The sequence below is a fragment of the Rhinatrema bivittatum genome, unplaced genomic scaffold, assembly GCF_901001135.1.
Source record: "Rhinatrema bivittatum unplaced genomic scaffold, aRhiBiv1.1, whole genome shotgun sequence".
NCBI classification, from domain to species: domain Eukaryota; kingdom Metazoa; phylum Chordata; class Amphibia; order Gymnophiona; family Rhinatrematidae; genus Rhinatrema; species Rhinatrema bivittatum.
In genome coordinates this window covers 33,230-51,952 of record NW_021821088.1, presented here as the reverse complement: position 1 = coordinate 51,952, position 18,723 = coordinate 33,230, and the positions used below count along the sequence as shown (strand labels likewise).

Genomic DNA, 18,723 nt, shown 5'->3' with positions numbered 1-18,723 from the left:
TAGAAATTGTAAACTGTGTTTCTGGGGAGGAGAAGAGCAGATGTCGACATGAATGTGGCCCATCAGTACGAAAATGAGCCCCCATCTCCTGAGTGACCCATATTAACTCTCATAGTTATTAACAGTGGATAGTACCATGCCCATAAATATTTTTTTCTTGATTTGCCCATAAATATTTTTTTCTTGATTTGCATGTGTGTCAGATCCTTTGGGGAAGTAGTGGTAACACCAGCACACCCTTAGTACCTGCGCATTAGTTAACATCCACAGTGACACGTATTTAACTTATCGATACCTTAATTTCTATTACTTACACTTTTTGGGGTGCGGAGTGAGCATATTTTATTAAAAAAAAACCCAAAACATATCTCCTACACATTTTCCTTCCTTGATGCCCCGTTTCAGCTGTATTCCTGCTTTGTTATGTATCAGTGTGATGCCTGCATGGAGCAATGATGACCTGTTCTTCAGCTGTTTGTGCTGTATTCATGCCTTACATTTTATCAGTGTGGTGTCTTCATGGGGCTCTGATGAAGATCCACTGTTTAGCTGTCTCTGCTATCTCCATGTGCTGCATTCATCAGTATGTCGCCTGCATGGAGCTCTGACAGATATACCTGCTCTTTGTCTCTCCATGCCATGTTCCTTCTTTTCCCATAATCAGTGTGATGCCTGCATGGTGCTATGATGATCCTCCTCTTTAACTGTCCAGGCTATGTTCATGCTCTACATCTATTAGTGTGACCTCTGCCTAAGGCTACGATGACCTGTTGGTCAGCTGTTTGGGCTGTATTCAGGCTTTACATTTTGTCAGTGTGATGCCTTCGTGATGCTTCAGTGTAGATCCACACTTTCACTGCCTCCGTGTTTTGTATTTATCAATGTGACGCTTGCATTGGGCTCTCTTTGGCTCTCTATTCCGTATTCCTGCCTGTGTGGGGCTATGATAAAAAATACCTGCTCTTCATCTGTCCATTCTGTATTCGTGCTGTGCATGTGTCGGTATGGGTTCTGATGGGCATCTACTGTCGTCCTATGGCTTCCAGTAGACCGTCCCTGCGCCATCTGCTCTCTGTGATCCTCCATAATCCAAGCATCTCATGGCTGTAAGCCTTCAGGAAGTTTGTGAATGTTTTAGAATTGTTTCTCTGACATATGAATGCACCCAGCATCTGCCTCTCTTACGCCATCATTCCTTGTCAGACTGGGGGAGCAAGGCCCAGAGAATAGGGGGACAGGGTGAACACTTCTAATTCATTTAACAGCAGAGGTATTAGCAGTATTCAGCAGTAATGTTCATTATGTATTATTATTCCCTTTTCATATTTGTCTCTATAGTGTGTCACTCTTCTTTTCTTTTAAAATGTAATCCATCTAGAACAACAGTAGTTGATACAGGGAGATCATAAACTTTTTAAAGAAATAAATTAGAAAGAGTGCTAAGTAGGAGCTGCAGGGGGAGGTGAGTAAGGGAAACTTGAACTGTACGTGGAAAGGGCTAGAGAGCCGACGTAGCGACTTAAGAAGAAGGGATATAGATGGTCATAGTGACAAGAAAGGAAGGTAAGGCCAGCAGCTGAGGTTTGCATGGGCCACCGATGGGGACCGTGAGAGGCCTGGGAAAGAACAGGTTGGAGGACTGTAAGGGGAAGATGCTGAGAGATATCGCACGTGTGTTTTAGACATTTGTGGAGAGCTATTTGTTTTGTTAAAACCTCATTGTTAGAGGCTCGCTGAGTAGGGAAAGTGGAATCTGAAATCCAGCTTGTTCCTTGTATACTGTAAAAAAAAAAAAAAATTTGGCAGACATTGTCTAGTGAAGACAGCCAATTGCCTGACGACATCAGCTAGAGGAGGAACACATTCTGAACTTTCTACTCTGCTGTCTCCTACAGATGATAAAGTGTAGAAAAATTAATTTTCACCAGACTCGGCAGTTGTGAGCAGAGTCACAGAGCAGTCACATAAACCCCCCCAAATATTTGCTTCTGTCTTTGACATGAAGACAAGGGATGGTATGGATGGGGAGGGGGGGCCTTTTTGTTTCATCTCATTTTTCTTTCATTAGTTGAGTATTTTTTTGATTTTCATTTCTCTATTTTTTTCCTTTTTTTTTTTTTTTGTTAATAGCACGCACTAAAGGCAGGCCACCAGCCAATCAAATCTGGTTCGGAAAATTTTTTTTTTTTAAGTCTTTCCTGGGCTTGTTACCATCCCACCCGGACAGCTCACTATCCTTTCTCCTCCCCCCCCCCCCCACCCCCGAAGTTTACTACTTCTCTTATTCTCTTACCCCATGCCCTGGAGTCCAAATTGGGCAGGAGTGACCCCCACTGCTGCCAAATGTCAAAATGGGGCCAGGCTACTTCGTCTAGCGCCATTATGATGTATGAAGGCAGTGGGAGAAGAGCGACTGAGACTGCTCCTGGCCCATATGGATCCCACAGGATGGGGCAAGGGAAGGGAGTGTCATGGAGAGATGGCGACAAGCCTGGAAAGGAAGCTAATTTTTTTTTTTAAGTTTTTAGGACTGTGTTTAGTGTGCTGGGGAGGAGTGCAGCAAACGTAAATGAAAGGAAAAAAACAAAAGAAATGTTTCTTTCTTTTCTTTACAAAACAAAACTGAACGAAATAACGAAAGCATGTCCCTAATGGAGACATTAACACCAGGGAGACATAAAACAAAGGGGTTGCCACATACTATTAGTACATAAAATGTCAGATTTTCGTTCTGACTCACAGGAAAACTCCTGGGAAACACCTCCCTGTTTTAGTCATCCAGTGGATTTCCTCTTTGTGTATACTGTGTGTACCCTGTGTTGTGTTATTGTGAACATGGACTTCTGCCCATTCGTGTGCAAGTACTGTTAGCTGTCTGTGATACGAGAGCTAAACCATCACTGTAGACAGAGTTTGGGGAACATAGAAGTTTTATTTTACATATCACTGACTTCATCCCCAGATGTGCTAGAGTGTACTGTATACTGAAGTCCATTCATTTAAAATTATTTGCCTGAAATAATAAGGTAATATATAGATAACTGTGCAATAAGTTGTGAGTCACATGGGCATGACTGTTTACTTAAAAAAATACAGATACAGGTTTTTCTCACAGGACAAGCAGGATGGTAGTCCTCACATATGGGTGACATCATCAGGATGGAGCCCAATCACGGAAAACTTCTGTCAAAGTTTCCAGAACTTTGACTGGCCCCCTACTGGGCATGCCCAGCATGGCACTAACCCTGCAGCCAGCAGGGATCCCCCTTCAGTCTTCTTTTTTCCGCGCTGCAGTAGCCTCGCGGTTTAGGAGCTCTGAACACATTCCTGACAGGAATTTTTCCTCACGGACTTATTTAAAATAGCTTTGCCCCACAGGGGTCCCTCCTCTAACTTTCTCTGGCCGCGGTACTCCGGTAAGTTTTTTCGTCGTTTTTTGTCGATTACCGTCGAGTTTGGCCCTCGCGGCATACTGGCCGTCGACCGTACCGCTGCTCGATTTTTTCTGTGGCCATGGCGTCGGGTTTTCGTCGGTGCCCGGATTGTACTCACACCATGTCGATCACAGACCCTCATAGAGTGTGTGTAATGTGCTTAGGCCGTGAGCATGATGTCCTGACTTGCACCAAATGTGCCCTCATGACACCAAAAGGTCGTAAAGCCAGAATGGAGAAGATGGGACTCCTCTTCCATGCTCACACCCCGACGCCGTCCATCGCATCAACGTCATCGGAACCAGCACCGTCGAACTCACACCAACATAGACAACCGCCCGGTGACCGCCCGCCATCGACGTCTTCACGGCCATCGACTCCCGTTTCTCCCCCTCAAGATCGAGGGGATCGAAGGGAGAAACATCGCCATCGGCATCGTAAATCTCGGACCGTCGAGGGAGCGAAATCATCGACCTCACCACCGTCCGAGCCACCCTCGAAGAAGCCCCGTCCAGGAACGGCACCGACCACTCCTGCGATCGGGACATCGAGGCAACCCTCACCCGATCGGGGTTTGGGAGTCGCGATTCCACCTGTAAAGGTGGTCCCTCTGACTGTGCCTCAGCCTCCCTCTTCCGTCACGGAGCCGGAGCTGATTGCCCCAGGTCTCCGGGAAGAACTGGACCGGCTGGTCCAGGAGGCCATCAACAAGGTGATGCAACGGCTCCAGGTCCCTCCGGCACCGACATCGGTACCAAGAGTGAAACCGGTCACCGACCCGATTCCGGCAGCGCTGGCACCGTTGCTATTCCGGATGGAGGCGCTCATGACTGCCCTTCCACCGGTGATTCCCGGGTCTCCGATGGCTCCAGTGCACTCCCCGATGACAGCCTCATCGGAAGGAGAAACACCGTTTCGCATCCCTCCTTCGGGAGTTCTGCCTCAGCCATCGATGCCATGTCGTCCCTCGCCACCAATTCATTCATCGGGAGGGATACGCACATTGGCGCCATCGATGCCTTCGATACCGGCACCAATGCCTTCCAAGCCGTCCACGGTGCCCCCGGCAATTCCTTTGATTTTCTCGGAGACTCAGCCGGGGCCTTCGGGTATCCAACCCCCTTCTCGTCCTACAGGTCAGCCTACTGATCCTTATGACACCTGGGGTGATGATACTTCCTCAGACACTGATGACTTACCTTCACCTCCCTCTCCTACTGAAAGTAGAAAGTGTTCTCCTCCAGAGGACCTCTCTTTCATTAATTTTGTGAAGGAAATGTCAGAATTGGTCCCTTTCCAACTTCAGACGGAGCAAGATGATAGGCACCAGATGATGGAGCTTCTCCAATTCCTGGATGCCCCTAAGGTGATCACTTCTATTCCCATTCATCAAGTTCTTCTTGACCTCCTCAAAAAGAACTGGGAAAATCCTGGATCCATTGCCCCAGTACACAGAAAGGCTGACACTACTTATCTGGTACAGTCAGCCCGTAGTTTTCAAAAATCTCAGCTTGACCACCACTCAGTTGTGGTGGAATCAGCTCAAAAGAAAGCAAAAAGGACAAAACCACACTCTTCTACCCCTCCTGTCAAAGAACACAAGTTCCTCGACAATGTTGGTCGTCAAGTGTTCCAAGGGGCCATGCTTATCTCCAGGATTGCTTCTTACCAGCTGTATATGACCCAATACAACAGGGTCATTTTCAAGCAAATACAGGACTTCTCTGAAACCCTGCCTGACCAATTCCAAGAACATCTTCAAATCCTTGTTCACAAGGGGTTTGAAGCAGGAAAGCATGAGATAAGAACAGCTTACGATATCTTCGACACCTCTACTAGAGTGTCTGCAGCTGCCATCTCGGCAAGACGCTGGGCCTGGCTCAAGTCTTCTGACCTTCACCCAGAAGTACAAGATAGGCTCTCTGACCTGCCCTGTATAGGAGATAATCTGTTCGGTGAACAGATTCAGCAAATAGTGGCTGAATTAAAGGACCATCATGAGACCCTCAAACAGTTCTCATCGATACCTTCTGACTTCCCTTCTAGACAGCTCTTCAAGAAGGACTCTAAGAAGTCATTCTTCCGTCCAAGGAAGTACTATCCTTCACCAACAAGGTCCCGAGTTACGAGGCCTTATCAGAAATCTCAGCCCTGCCAGGCCCGAAAGCAAAAGCCACAAGCAGCTCCCCAGCCGGGGCCTGCTTCAGATTTTTGACGTTCCCTTGGAGAGCAGCAGCCTGATCCCTCTGCCAGCCATACCAGTGGGAGGTCGATTGTGCCATTTTCACAGCATGTGGCAATCAATCACAACCGACCAATGGGTGCTAGCAATCTGAATTTTCTTGCTCTTCCACTGGATTCACCACCTCTACAAGCGTGGAGAGTAAACAACCACTCTCTCCCTCTGGAGCAGGAGGTTTCCCTTCTTCTCCAGTTAAGAGCAATAGAACCCGTCCCTCTTTCACAACAAGGCCTAGGGTTGTTCACGTCTACCCCTATCTAGACGACTGGTTAATCAGGGCCCCAACCCAGCAAGCCGCTCGATCATCCCTGGATTTGACCCTACACACTCTAATTTCTCTAGGATTTCTTGTCAATTACGAGAAATCCTATTTAGTCCCATCTGAAACCTTGTCCTTCATTGGGGCAGACTTGGACACCTTACAGGCAAAAGCCTTTCTACCTCATCAACGAGTACAAACCCTCGTTTCTCTCGCTCACCAGTTGCAGTCTCAGCACACAGCAATAGCTTGACAATTCCTTGCCTTCTCGGACACATGGCGTCCTCAGTCCATCTCACACCAATGGCCCGCCTGGCCATGAGAGTCACGCATTGGACTCTGAGGTCACAATGGATTCAAGCAACTCAGCCTTTGTCAACCATTGTTCACATCACCGACACACTCCGTCTGTCTCTCACCTGGTGGAAAGATCGGAACCATCTCCTCCAGGGACTGCCTTTTCATCTGCCAGATCCTCAACTCATTCTCACCACCGATGCTTTCAACCTCGGCTGGGGAGCTCATGTGAGTCACAAGGATTTTGGTGGAAGCCAAACACCAGATAAATTTCCTGGAGCTTCGAGCGATGTGATATGCTCTCAGAGCTTTTCAGGATTCTCTATCAAATCACGTTATCCTGATTCAGACGGACAACCAGGTAGCCATGTGGTACATCAACAAGCAGGGAGGCACAGGCTCCTTCCTTCTATGTCAGGAAGCTGCGCAGATTTGGGCGGAAGCGCTCTCTCGCTCGATGTACCTCAGGGCCACCTACTTGCCGGGAGTACACAATGTCTTGGCAGACAAACTGAGTCGTGTCTTCCAACCACATGAGTGGTCGCTCAACCCCTCGGTAGCATCCTCTCTTTTCCAACAATGGGGTTATCCCCAAATAGACCTCTTTGCGTCCCCTCAGAACCACAAAGTGGACAATTACTGCTCCCTCATTCAGAGCGAGCGCTCTCAGCCCAGAGATGCATTCTGCTCTATGCATTCCCTCCACTTCCTCTTCTCTCGAAGACTCTCGTGAAGCTCTGTCAGGACAAGGGAACCATGATTTATTTATTTATTTATTTTTAGAGTTTTATATACCGGTGTTCCTGTATGAAATACAAATGATCCTGATAGCACCTCACTGGCCACACCAAGTGTGGTTTCCCATACTCCAGGATCTCTCCATCCGCAGGCACATTCCCTTGGGAATGCACCCGCTTCTGATCACTCAGAACGACGGATGTCTACGCCATACCAATCTTCAGGCCTTGTCCCTGATGGCATGGATGTTGAAAGGTTAATCCTTCAACCACTTAACCTTTCAGATTCGGTTTCTCGTGTCCTGATTGCTTCACGGAAGCCTTCCACAAGAAAGTCTTATTCCTATAAATGGAAAAGGTATACATCATGGTGTTCTTCGCAGTCCCTTGATCCTTTTTCCTGTCCAATCCCAAGGTTTTTGGACTATCTCTGACATTTATCGGAATCAGGTCTAAAGACCTCTTCCATCAGAATGCATGTCAGTGCGGTAGCCGCCTTCCATAAAGGTGTCGGGGATGTCCCTATATCAGTACAACCCCTCGTAACTCGTTTTCTTAAAGGCTTACTCCATATCAAGCCACCTTTACGTCCTCCGGCCCCTTCTTGGGACCTTAATCTGGTTCTCGGGCGGCTCATGAAACCACCCTTTGAACCTCTTCACTCCTGTGACCTAAAATATCTCACATGGAAAGTGATTTTCCTTTTAGCTATCACTTCAGCTCGCAGGGTTAGTGAGTTACAGGCCCTAGTTACCTATCCGCCTTACACTAAACTCCTGCAGGACCGGGCGGTACTCCGCATTCACCCTAAGTTTTTGCCTAAGGTAGTTTCGGAGTTTCACATTAATCAATCCATCATACTACTTATCTTCTTTCCCAGGCCCCACTCCAACCCAGGGGAACAGGCTCTGCATACCCTTGACTGTAAACGGGCTCTAGCATTCTACCTAGACCGTACAGTTGCCCACAGGAAGAGCACTCAGTTATTCATCTCTTTCCATCCCAACAAACTAGGGCAGCCTGTGGGTAAGCAGACTCTCTCCTCCTGGTTGGCGGACTGCATATCTTTTTGCTATCAGCAAGCAGGCATTCCTTTCCAAGACCATGTTAAAGCACACTCTGTGAGGGCCATGGCGACTTCAGTAGCACACCTACGATTGGTGCCGCTTCCTGACATTTGCAGGGCTGCCACCTGGAGCTCACTCCACACTTTTGCAGCCCATTATTGCTTGGATAAGGCCGGAAGACAGGATTCCATCTTCGGCCAATCTGTCCTGCATAACCTTTTTCCAACGTGACGTACCAACACCCTTCCGCCTGCCCGGTGGGGTTCAGGATGTCCTCTACCAAATTTCACCCCAGTTGTTGTGCCTGTTGCATGTCGTTGGGTACATTTGGTGCATGTTCAGACATCCTCAGCTCGGTACTCACCCATATGTGAGGACTACCATCCTGCTTGTCCTGTGAGAAAGCAAATGTTGCTTACCTGTAACAGGTGTTCTCACAGGACAGCAGGATGTTAGTCCTCATGAAACCCGCCCGCCGCCCCGCGGTGTTGGGTTCGTAACGTTTTGTTGTTTAATTTTTTCGGCACTACCTGTAGCTATCAAATAAGACTGAAGGGGAACCCCTGCTGGCTGCAGGGTTAGTGCCATGCTGGGCATGCCCAGTAGGGGCCAGTCAAAGTTCTGGAAACTTTGACAGAAGTTTTCCGTGATTGGGCTCCATCCTGATGATGTCACCCATATGTGAGGACTAACATCCTGCTGTCCTGTGAGACCACCTGTTACAGGTAAGCAACATTTGCTAAATCAATATGCTGGCAAACTTGGAAATGACCCTTATGTTTGGTATCAATAAAATCTGACCATCAGAGCATCCAGTGGAGCCAGGTATAATATATTAGGTACAATGGGGATTAAGTTTTAAACTAAATCAATAGGATGGGGGACCAATATCCTCAGGATTAATGGCAGTCAGTGGATTGAGGGAGAAATTAACTTAGTGTACTTGTACAGGATGTGTATGTCACTTAGAGCTATAGACATGTTAAGTAGTAGTACTAGTAGTAACATTAATGACAGTCATGGGCTAGGAAGTAAATTCCTCAAGATTAATGGAAGTCAGTGAATTGAGGGAGTGATTTTCTTAGCATTAATTGCAGTCATTGGGATGGGGAGAGAATTTCACACAATGAAAGATAATCATAGGCTGGAGGAGAGATTTCCTTAGTATCAATGGCAATCAGTGGGAAGGGGGAGAGATTTCCCAGGATTAATGGCAGTCAGTGGGATGGGGAGGGATTTCCCAGGATTAATGGCAGTCAGTGGGGTGGGGCGGGATTTCCCAGGATTAATGGCAGTCAGTCGGATGGGGGAGGGATTTCCCAGGATTAATGGCATTCAGTGGGATGGGGAGAGATTTCCCAGGATTAACGGCAGTCAGTGGGATGGGGGAGGGATTTCCCAGGATTAACGGCAGTCAGTGGGATGGGGGAGAGATTTCCCAGGATTAATGGCAGTCAGTGGGATGGGGCAGGATTTCCCAGGATTAATGGCAGTCAGTGGGATTGGGGAGGGATTTCCCAGGATTAATGGCAGTCAGTGGGATGGGGGAGGGGTTTCTCAGGATTAATGGCAGTCAGTGGGATGGGGGAGGGATTTCCCAGGATTAATGGCAGTCAGTGGGATGGGGGAGGGGTTTCTCAGGATTAATGGCAGTCAGTGGGATGGGGGAGAGATTTCCCAAGATTAATGGCAGTCAGTGGGATGGGGGAGGGATTTCTCAGGATTAATGGCAGTCAGTGGGATGGGGAGGGATTTCCCAGGATTAATGGCAGTCAGTGGGATGGGGCGGGATTTCCCAGGATTAATGGCAGGCAGTGGGATGGGGGAGAGATTTCCCAGGATTAATGGCATTCAGTGGGATGGGGGAGGGATTTCTCAGGATTAATGGCAGTCAGTGGGATGGGGGAGGGATTTCCCAGGATTAATGGCAGTCAGTGGGATGGGGCGTGATTTCCCAGGATTAATGGCAGGCAGTGGGATGGGGGAGAGATTTCCCAGGATTAATGGCAGTCAGTGGGAAGGGGGAGGGATTTCTCAGGATTAATGGCAGTCGGTGGGATGGGGGAGGGATTTTCCAGGATTAATGACAGTCGGTGGGATGGGGGAGAGATTTCCCAGGATTAATGGCAGTCAGTGGGATGGGAGAGGGATTTCCCAGGATTAATGGCAGTCGGTGGGATGGGGGCTAGATTTCCCAGGATTAATGACAGTCAGTGGGATGGGGGCGAGATTTCCCAGGATTAATGACAGTCAGTGGGATGGGGGAGGGATTTCCCAGGATTAATGGCAGTCAGTGGGATGGGGAAGAGATTTCCCAGGATTAATGGCAGTCAGTGGGATGGGGGAGGGATTTCCCAGGATTAATGGCAGTCAGTGGGATGGGGCGGGATTTCCCAGGATTAATGGCAGTCAGTGGGATGGGGGAGGGATTTCTCAGGATTAATGGCAGTCAGTGGGATGGGGGAGGGATTTTCCAGGATTAATGACAGTCGGTGGGATGGGGGAGAGATTTCCCAGGATTAATGGCAGTCAGTGGGATGGGAGAGGGATTTCCCAGGATTAATGGCAGTCGGTGGGATGGGGGCGAGATTTCCCAGGATTAATGACAGTCAGTGGGATGGGGGAGGGATTTCCCAGGATTAATGACAGTCAGTGGGATGGGGAAGAGATTTCCCAGGATTAATGGCAGTCAGTGGGATGGGGAGGGATTTCCCAGGATTAATGGTTGTCAGTGGGATGGGGGAGGGATTTCCCAGGATTAATGGCAGTCAGTGGGATGGGGCGGGATTTCCCAGGATTAATGGCAGGCAGTGGGATGGGGGAGAGATTTCCCAGGATTAATGGCAGTCAGTGGGATGGGGAGGGATTTCTCAGGATTAATGGCAGTCAGTGGGATGGGGGAGGGATTTTCCAGGATTAATGACAGTCGGTGGGATGGGGGAGAGATTTCCCAGGATTAATGGCAGTCGGTGGGATGGGAGAGGGATTTCCCAGGATTAATGGCAGTCGGTGGGATGGGGGCGAGATTTCCCAGGATTAATGACAGTCAGTGGGATGGGGGCGAGATTTCCCAGGATTAATGACAGTCAGTGGGATGGGGGAGAGATTTCCCAGGATTAATGACAGTCAGTGGGATGGGGGAGGGATTTCCCAGGATTAATGGCAGTCAGTAGGATGGGGAAGAGATTTCCCAGGATTAATGGCAGTCAGTGGGATGGGGGAGGGATTTCCCAGGATTAATGGCAGTCAGTGGGACGTGGGAGAGATTTCCCAGGATTAATGGCAGTCGGTGGGACGTGGGAGAGATTTCCCAGGATTAATGGCAGTCGGTGGGACGGGGGAGGGATTTCCCAGGATTAATGGCAGTCGGTGGGATGGGGGAGGGATTTCCCAGGATTAATGGCAGTCAGTGGGATGGGGGAGGGATTTCCCAGGATTAATGGCAGTCAGTGGGATGGGTGCTAAATTTCCAGGATTAGTGTTAGTAAGTGGTGTGGACGTTTTTTGTTACTGGTCTTGCCAATTTAGTTGTTCATGGTCAGTATTGGGCTTGACAACAGGGACCCCCACACCTACAGGAGAAACACTTACCTTGAATTAGAAATGACTCAGAGTTCTTCTCTGACAGCCTGCAAAGATACTTTACTTAGGAAAGTGGTTTAGAAAATTAATAAACATTATAAGGTCCATAGTCTGCACGTTTGTCTGGCAAAGTTTGGATACTTAGGCAGCTAAATGCTGGGATTTTAAAATCTTGTTTGTCTGACCACCCCTGACATAGTCGGATAAATTTTTAGCCAGTTGAAAACATATCTGGCTATGAGAGGTGCTTTCCTGGGTGGATACTGGCAGTTAATGGCATATGATGCCGATTTTCAGCATTATCCGGCTAATGTAACTGGATGACTTGAGGACAGCGAACAGTAGTCATAAAGTTAGGTGGACAAACTTTATCCGGCTAACCCTAAGATAGCTAGGTATATATAACGGTGTGCCAGGTTGCTGAATATCCAAGCTAAGTTAGCTGGATATGTTTATCGGCTAACTTTCCTTGCTGGCTCATTGCTGAATACAGAGCTCAGTATACACAGTTACATGCTTTTGTACATAGGGATTGTGCTGGTGTGATCAGACACAATAGATAGGGAGAAAAGATGGCGACTCAGATTGACTAGTGCAGGTTACACCCTAACTTGATAGCCTTTACTGTCTCACTCCTTCCCATGCAGGGTCACGTGACACAGCCAGGGAATGTTAACCCTTTCTCTGTCTGATCTGGAGGGATAACCTTTTGCTATTGGTCTTCCAACAAATGGGTGGGGGGAGAGATTTCCTAGGATTAATGGCAGTCCATGAATGGAGAAATATTTAGTACAAACCGCAGTCATCGAGGTTGAATGTGTGTTGGGAATTGATTTTTCAGCAGTTACAGCATCCTCAGAAGATGGGGAAAGGTTGCCAAGTAGCACTGCAAGTTGGTGAGATGAAATTGCTGAAGGTAATTCAGCTCGTCTCAAACTGATGGGAAGAGCCTCCAGATCATGAAGATAGTAATGAGAGTAGCATAGCTAAATGTCTCTCAATTTTGCTAAAAGTCCTAGGATACCTAATCTGTTCACACCATTAGGGCTCTAGTCTGACTCTGAATGCATCACATGATGTCCCATCTTTCAATAGGCTGTTAAAGAGCACCTTGCCTTGAAATGGTGTTTCATGAAAGGGAAGCAGACTGCGTGAGATGAAGAGCTTCTGGGGGCATGGGTAGCTGTGAAGGTTGGGTGGCCCCTATTCCTTCACAGTGCTGGTATATGTGAAAACAGCTGCTGGACCTTGTCCTCTGTCTGCCCATCCAGGTAACGCTTCAATGCAGGACGAGCTGCTCTCCCCTGCCTCCCTGCAGTACACTCTGCCATCACCACTGCGCCTTGACCAGTACTGGAATGAGGTTGCCATCATGGACGCCATCCCTATGGCAACCACAGAGCAGGATGCCCTGATGGAAATGTCCGACATACAGGTGTGGTCCTCGGGGATCACCCCCTCACTAGTAACGGCGGAGGATTCCTCTCTTGAATGCAGCAGGGCCGAGGACTCGGATGCCACCACAGAAGGAAAATTAACGGAAAAATGTTTTGCGGATTCCCCTGGCCCTGACTACTCAGGCTCTCTTGACCTTGCTGAGGACTATTCAGTGGATTCAGATGCTGTGAATGGCCTTATTGACTTACTTGACCAGGATGAAGGTCAGAGGTCAGAGGTGGCTATGCCAGTCTGTGAGAGCCAGGATGTGATGGCCATGGGTGACCGTGATGAGAAAAGTGAAGTTTCTTTTGTTTCAGGCAAGCAGAGGGTCCAGTCAAGGATCAATACTTCACCGATCCGCTTCATAATGGAGAAGAACAAAGACAGGTAATGATCGTAACCACTGGCACTCCTCACCTGAATAGCAAACCAGCTGAAAGAGCTACACTCACCTTATCTCCTCATTAATTGTACAGGTTAGGTAGAACTTCAGTTTGATTCTGTGATGTTTTAAAGCTTGTGAGGTTTAGCTGAGCCACACACTCTGAGGCCCACATGTGGCCCTTGAGCCACAAGTTTAAGATCACTGTTTGAAAGAATAGTTTGAGACAAAGCATGCAAATCTATCTCATGCACATTCATTGTGGATATCCTAAAATCTTGACTGGCTAAATGTGTCCCGAGGACTGGGTTGAGAACCTCTGTTGTATTGAACTTTTTTGCTTTTCAGCTCCAAAAATGGTAATAGATACTTACAAACATGGATATATTTTAGGCCAAATAGGAGGAGGGAGACATGACCTGTATTCAGGTATTATTTTTTTCTCAGGGCTGGACAGTGGAAAGTTCATGAAGAGAACTGTTAATGTTTGAAACAAAGTCTGGCTATCTTTTACAGAGAGTGACGTGTATGTATTGAGGGGTAGTATCCAGTGATATATAAATACATTACAGGTCTAACTTAAGCTGTAGCTCAGAAAGCTGGAATGGTACACATGAGAACCATTTGGCCCACCCAGATTGCCCTGATGCCCCTGCTTTACACTCCTTTAGTTAAGGATTTCTCCCAGCTATCAGCTGTACAACTTAACTGCCTGCACTGCTCCAGCCATGGTTACTTAGCCTTGCCCCTGTCTACCACACTAAAGATATCTCCCAGCTGTCAAGTGAGCAAGCTTGACTGCCTACACTTCTCTAGCTGTGCCAATGATCTTTCCTTACTCGTGTTCTGCATCCACTGCACTAACAATATCTTCCATCTGTCAGCCATACACTGCTCTATCTGTAGCTATGACCCTTTCTTACCCTTACTCTCACTACACTAAAGATGTGTCCCAGCTGCCAGCTGGACAAGATCAGATGTCTGCAGGATGTCACACCAACTGCTTATGGTTCCTAGATGGGGAGTGTAACCAAGTCACTCTGCTGCTACTGCTTGGAAACTTGCCACCTCCCCCCAGTAATACCTAAGCATGAACCAAAGGCCTGCCACTGTTTCATGTGACTGACTTTGCCTCCTGTTGGGCATTTGATGCAAGCCATACTATGGCTCTCTGCAAGTTGACTGTCATCTCCCCTTTTTGGCCCTCTCTCTTCTATGTGATGTGATTGAGCATGTAGGTTTTCATTACTGCTCCAAAATCAAGGATCTTGCACCCCACCCCTATCATTTCTGTTACCTACTGCTTTCTCATCTGTTTTTTCTACTGCCTTCTATATCTTTCCCAAGTGTTTCCCTAAATTCTGTAATGGCTATCACCTCCGCTGACCAGCTGTTCCAGGCATCCACCACCCATCAATAAAGATGCATTTTCTTGTGTGAGCTCTGAACCTTCTTCCCTAAGGCTTCATATCATGATCCCTATCCTTGAGTTTCTTTTCTATGCAAAATGTTACTGTCTTATACTTTACTGAAGCTGGCTAAATATTTGAATGTTTCTATTATATTCTCCTTTCTTTTCTTTCTTCCAGTAGGTACACAATGAGTTCCTTACACCTTTCTGTGTAGAGAATAAGCAGCAGGTTCTGTGCCATTTGTGGAATGAGCGCTTGCAGGAGAGGGATGTGTGTACAGAACTCTGTGTGTACCTGATACTATGGGAAGAGCTGCCACAGGAGGAGCTATGTGTACAGAGCCATGTGTGTTCACCATATTATGGGATGAGCTTCCCCAGGAGACAATGTGTGTACAGAGCTCTGTGTCTACCAATTATAAAGAAACAAAACAGTGACCCCCTTACCCTAAGCAATTACAGACCAGTATCAAATCTACCATTAATTGCAAAATTAATAGAAAAAACTGTACAAAATCAACTAGCTGAACACTTGGACAACAATAATATACTGTACCCAGCACAACATGGCTTCCGTAAATACTACAGCACAGAGACACTGCTACTTTCACTAACAGACAATTTCATGAGAGGTTTCAATAGTGGAAAACATTACATTCTAATGATGCTAGACCTGTCATCAGCATTTGATACAGTAATCATGACATACTATTAAAAAGACTAGAAGAAATAGGATCACTCAACAAAACAATAAACTGGTTCAGACCATATCTAAATAATAGATATTTCCAAGTACAGATCAAAGATGTAAGATCAGAAAAAATAAACCTTCAAACAGGAGTACCACAAGGATCAGCCTTGTCCGCAACACTCTTTAACATATACCTGCTGCCTTTATGTCACCTCTTAGCAGGTCTGGGCATCATACATTACATATATGCTGATGATATTCAACTAATCCTACCCATTGACGACACAATTGAAAAAACATTAAACCTAGCTAACATGTACCTAGATATTATCAAACAGTTACTAAACCAAATGGAGCTCGTTATTAACATCGAAGAAACAAAATTCCTACATTAGAACAAAAGAATATAGAGATAATTCAAAACCCAATTACGCTCAAAACAACCAGAAAAATATAATTAACAGAGAAAGTACGAAACAGAGTAATAATTGACAAGGAACTAAGCATGAAACAGCACATATCTTTAAAAGTAAAGGAAGGCTATGCAAAGCTCATGGTTCTCAGGAGATTAAAACCACTATTAACACCTACAAACGTTCGATCAGTGCTACAAGCTTTAATATTTGCGAGCACGGATTACTGAACGCCTACTACTATGTTTACCATACACAATGCTAAGACCACTCCAAATACTACAGAACACTGCAGCAAGAATTCTGACTGGTAAAAGAAAAGAGACCACATTACCGAAACCCTGGCTGAATTACACTGGTTACCCATTGAGCTCAGAATACAGTACAAAACACTATGCACTATACACAAATTAATACATAATGAAAAAGCAGAATGGCTGAACACAGCACTTTGTGTACATGTCCCTCATAGAAACCTGAGATCAGCCAACATTGCACTCCTAACTGTCCTTTCCGTCAGAACAGCAAAACTAACCCAAGTAAGAGAAAGGGCATTATCATTAGCAGGACCTATACTATGGAATGCCATGCTTCTAGAGATCAGATTACAAAGAGACATCAAAACTTTTTTTTTAAAGTTTAAAAACCTGGCTCGTTAAAAAAGCTTATCACAAAGAGAATGGAGAATAGAAAACAGAAAGGAGTAGAAAGCGGGCAGTAGAACATCCACGCACAGCACCTAACCTAATATGTGCGTATTTTTTATTTTATCTCGCTACTAAAAGAAAAATTCCGTTTTTAAAATTATGCATGTTATTAAATATGATACAGGTATAAAAGGACAAGATTTATCACATTCACCAAATAGTATTTATCACAAAATTATGTAACTGAACCTTTATGGCACCTGTTTAGATTATATGATTCTATAAACTTATTCAACATTAATTTATGTGCCTTACTGTAAACTGTTGTGATGATACTTAACGACAGTATAGAAAAGTTTTTAAATAAATAAATAAAATAAATAAATACCATATTGTGGAATTAGCTCCCCCAGGATAGGGGTATGTATAGAGCTCTGTGTGTACCCTGTTTTATGGGATAAGCTTCCCCATGAGAGAGTGTGTGTACAGAGCTCTGTGTGTGTACCCCATATTATAGAATGAGCTCCCCCAGGAGAGTGTCTGAATAAAGAGCCATGTGTGTACACCATATTATGGGATGAGCTTTCCCAGGAGACAATGTGTGTACAGAGCTCTGTGACTATACAATATTATGGGTTTCCGCACCCCAGGATAGGGGGTATGTACAGAGCTCTGCGTGTACCCCATATTATAGAATGAGCTCCCCCAGGAGAGTGTCTGAATAAAGAGCCATGTGTGTACACCATATTATGGGATGAGCTTCCCCAGGAGACAATGTGTGTACAGAGCTCTGTGACTATACAATATTATGGGATTCGCACCCCCAGGATAGGGGGTATGTACAGAGCTCTGTGTGTACCCCATATTATAGAATGAGCTCCCCCAGGAAGTGTCTGATAAAGAGCATGTGTGTAACCGATATTATGGGATGAGCTTCCCCAGGAGACAATGTGTGTACAGAGCTCTGAATGTACCCTGTATTATGGGACAAGCTCCCCCAAGAGAGGGTGTTTGCACAGGGCTCTTGAGCATATTTATTATGGGAATCTGCAATGACCCAGGAACATTGGCTTGGCTGAAACTCCCTTCTCCCCCCCCCCCCCCCCCCCCCTCTCCCCCCAAGCTAACAGTTTGTGCGAGCTTGCACAGCATGCAGACTTTTACCCAGGTTAAAAAGAGGACGTTCCCAGGGCCAGGGAGGAAAGCAGCCTGTGTACACAGATTTTCAAATGCATGCATGCTATTCTGTCCCTTGCCCCCCCCCCCCCCCCACCGGCTGCTCGCTTAAAGAGCAGGCGCAAACTACCCAAGTGCTTTTAGGACTGTGTGGCTGCTAATTTTCACTAGAACATAACGCAGGTGATTTTCCTTTGAAAATTGGGCTCGGCGTACGTGGACTAGATGTGGCCACAGGCATTGCAAAAATAAAACAAGCTACTAAACATTACCCCCCCCCCCCCCCCCCGCCCCTTTCCTCCCTTCCTCTAAGGATCGGTAGCAGCGCTGATAGCAATAGCAGACCATGTGTTCCACTGATCAGAAGTCATAGCATTAGCAGAATCAATGACGTGGGAGGCGCGTGACGCCCTGGCTGTAGGAGTGAGGAACCGAGGCACAGGTGTAGTGGAGAAGGTGAGGGAATGTGGAAAGGGAGTGAAAGCGGTAGAGAGGCCGGGGAACAAAAAAAGTTTTAAAAAGGGGTTGGTTATACTTGTTGTTAGGGAGGAATATACGTATTCTTGTGCAAATGTAGGTATCGTTTTGTTTGCACACAGACATGAGCACCGCGTTTGTTAACCGGAAAGTATTGCCCATGGAAATTAAGACCCTGCTAGAATTTCTCACTTCCTCTTTCCTTTTGTTTGTTGCCAAGGCAAGAGACTGGAACATCGGTGGCTCGCTGGATCTGGACTGAGAGGTCCTGGCAGAGGAGGTCCATCAGAAACCCCCCATTTTAAGCACCGAACCTGTCACGGTGGTCTCATCAGGTAGGGACCTGGAAGCTAGCACCAGCCACAAATATGATGAGCCATCGCCTGCCCCTGACAGAGCCGGCATGAATCACAAAGAGAGAGACTGGAGGGCCCAGCAGGCCAGCAGCCAGAGCTTCAGCACGTGGCT

At 46.7% G+C, this 18,723-nt stretch overlaps 1 protein-coding gene across 1 annotated transcript in view; it reads left to right on the top strand.

The window, feature by feature from the left end:
- The window catches only part of LOC115082444 (ankyrin-1-like), a 64,840-nt gene extending 46,323 nt beyond the window's left edge, over positions 1 to 18,517 (top strand). The window contains exons 4-6 of the mRNA XM_029586672.1: positions 12,890 to 13,279; positions 13,376 to 13,445; positions 18,475 to 18,517. Coding sequence (XP_029442532.1) covers positions 12,890 to 13,279; positions 13,376 to 13,445; positions 18,475 to 18,517 — 503 coding nt within the window. The remainder of the gene's footprint in view (positions 1 to 12,889; positions 13,280 to 13,375; positions 13,446 to 18,474) is intronic.
- The last annotated feature ends 206 nt before the right edge of the window (positions 18,518 to 18,723 follow it).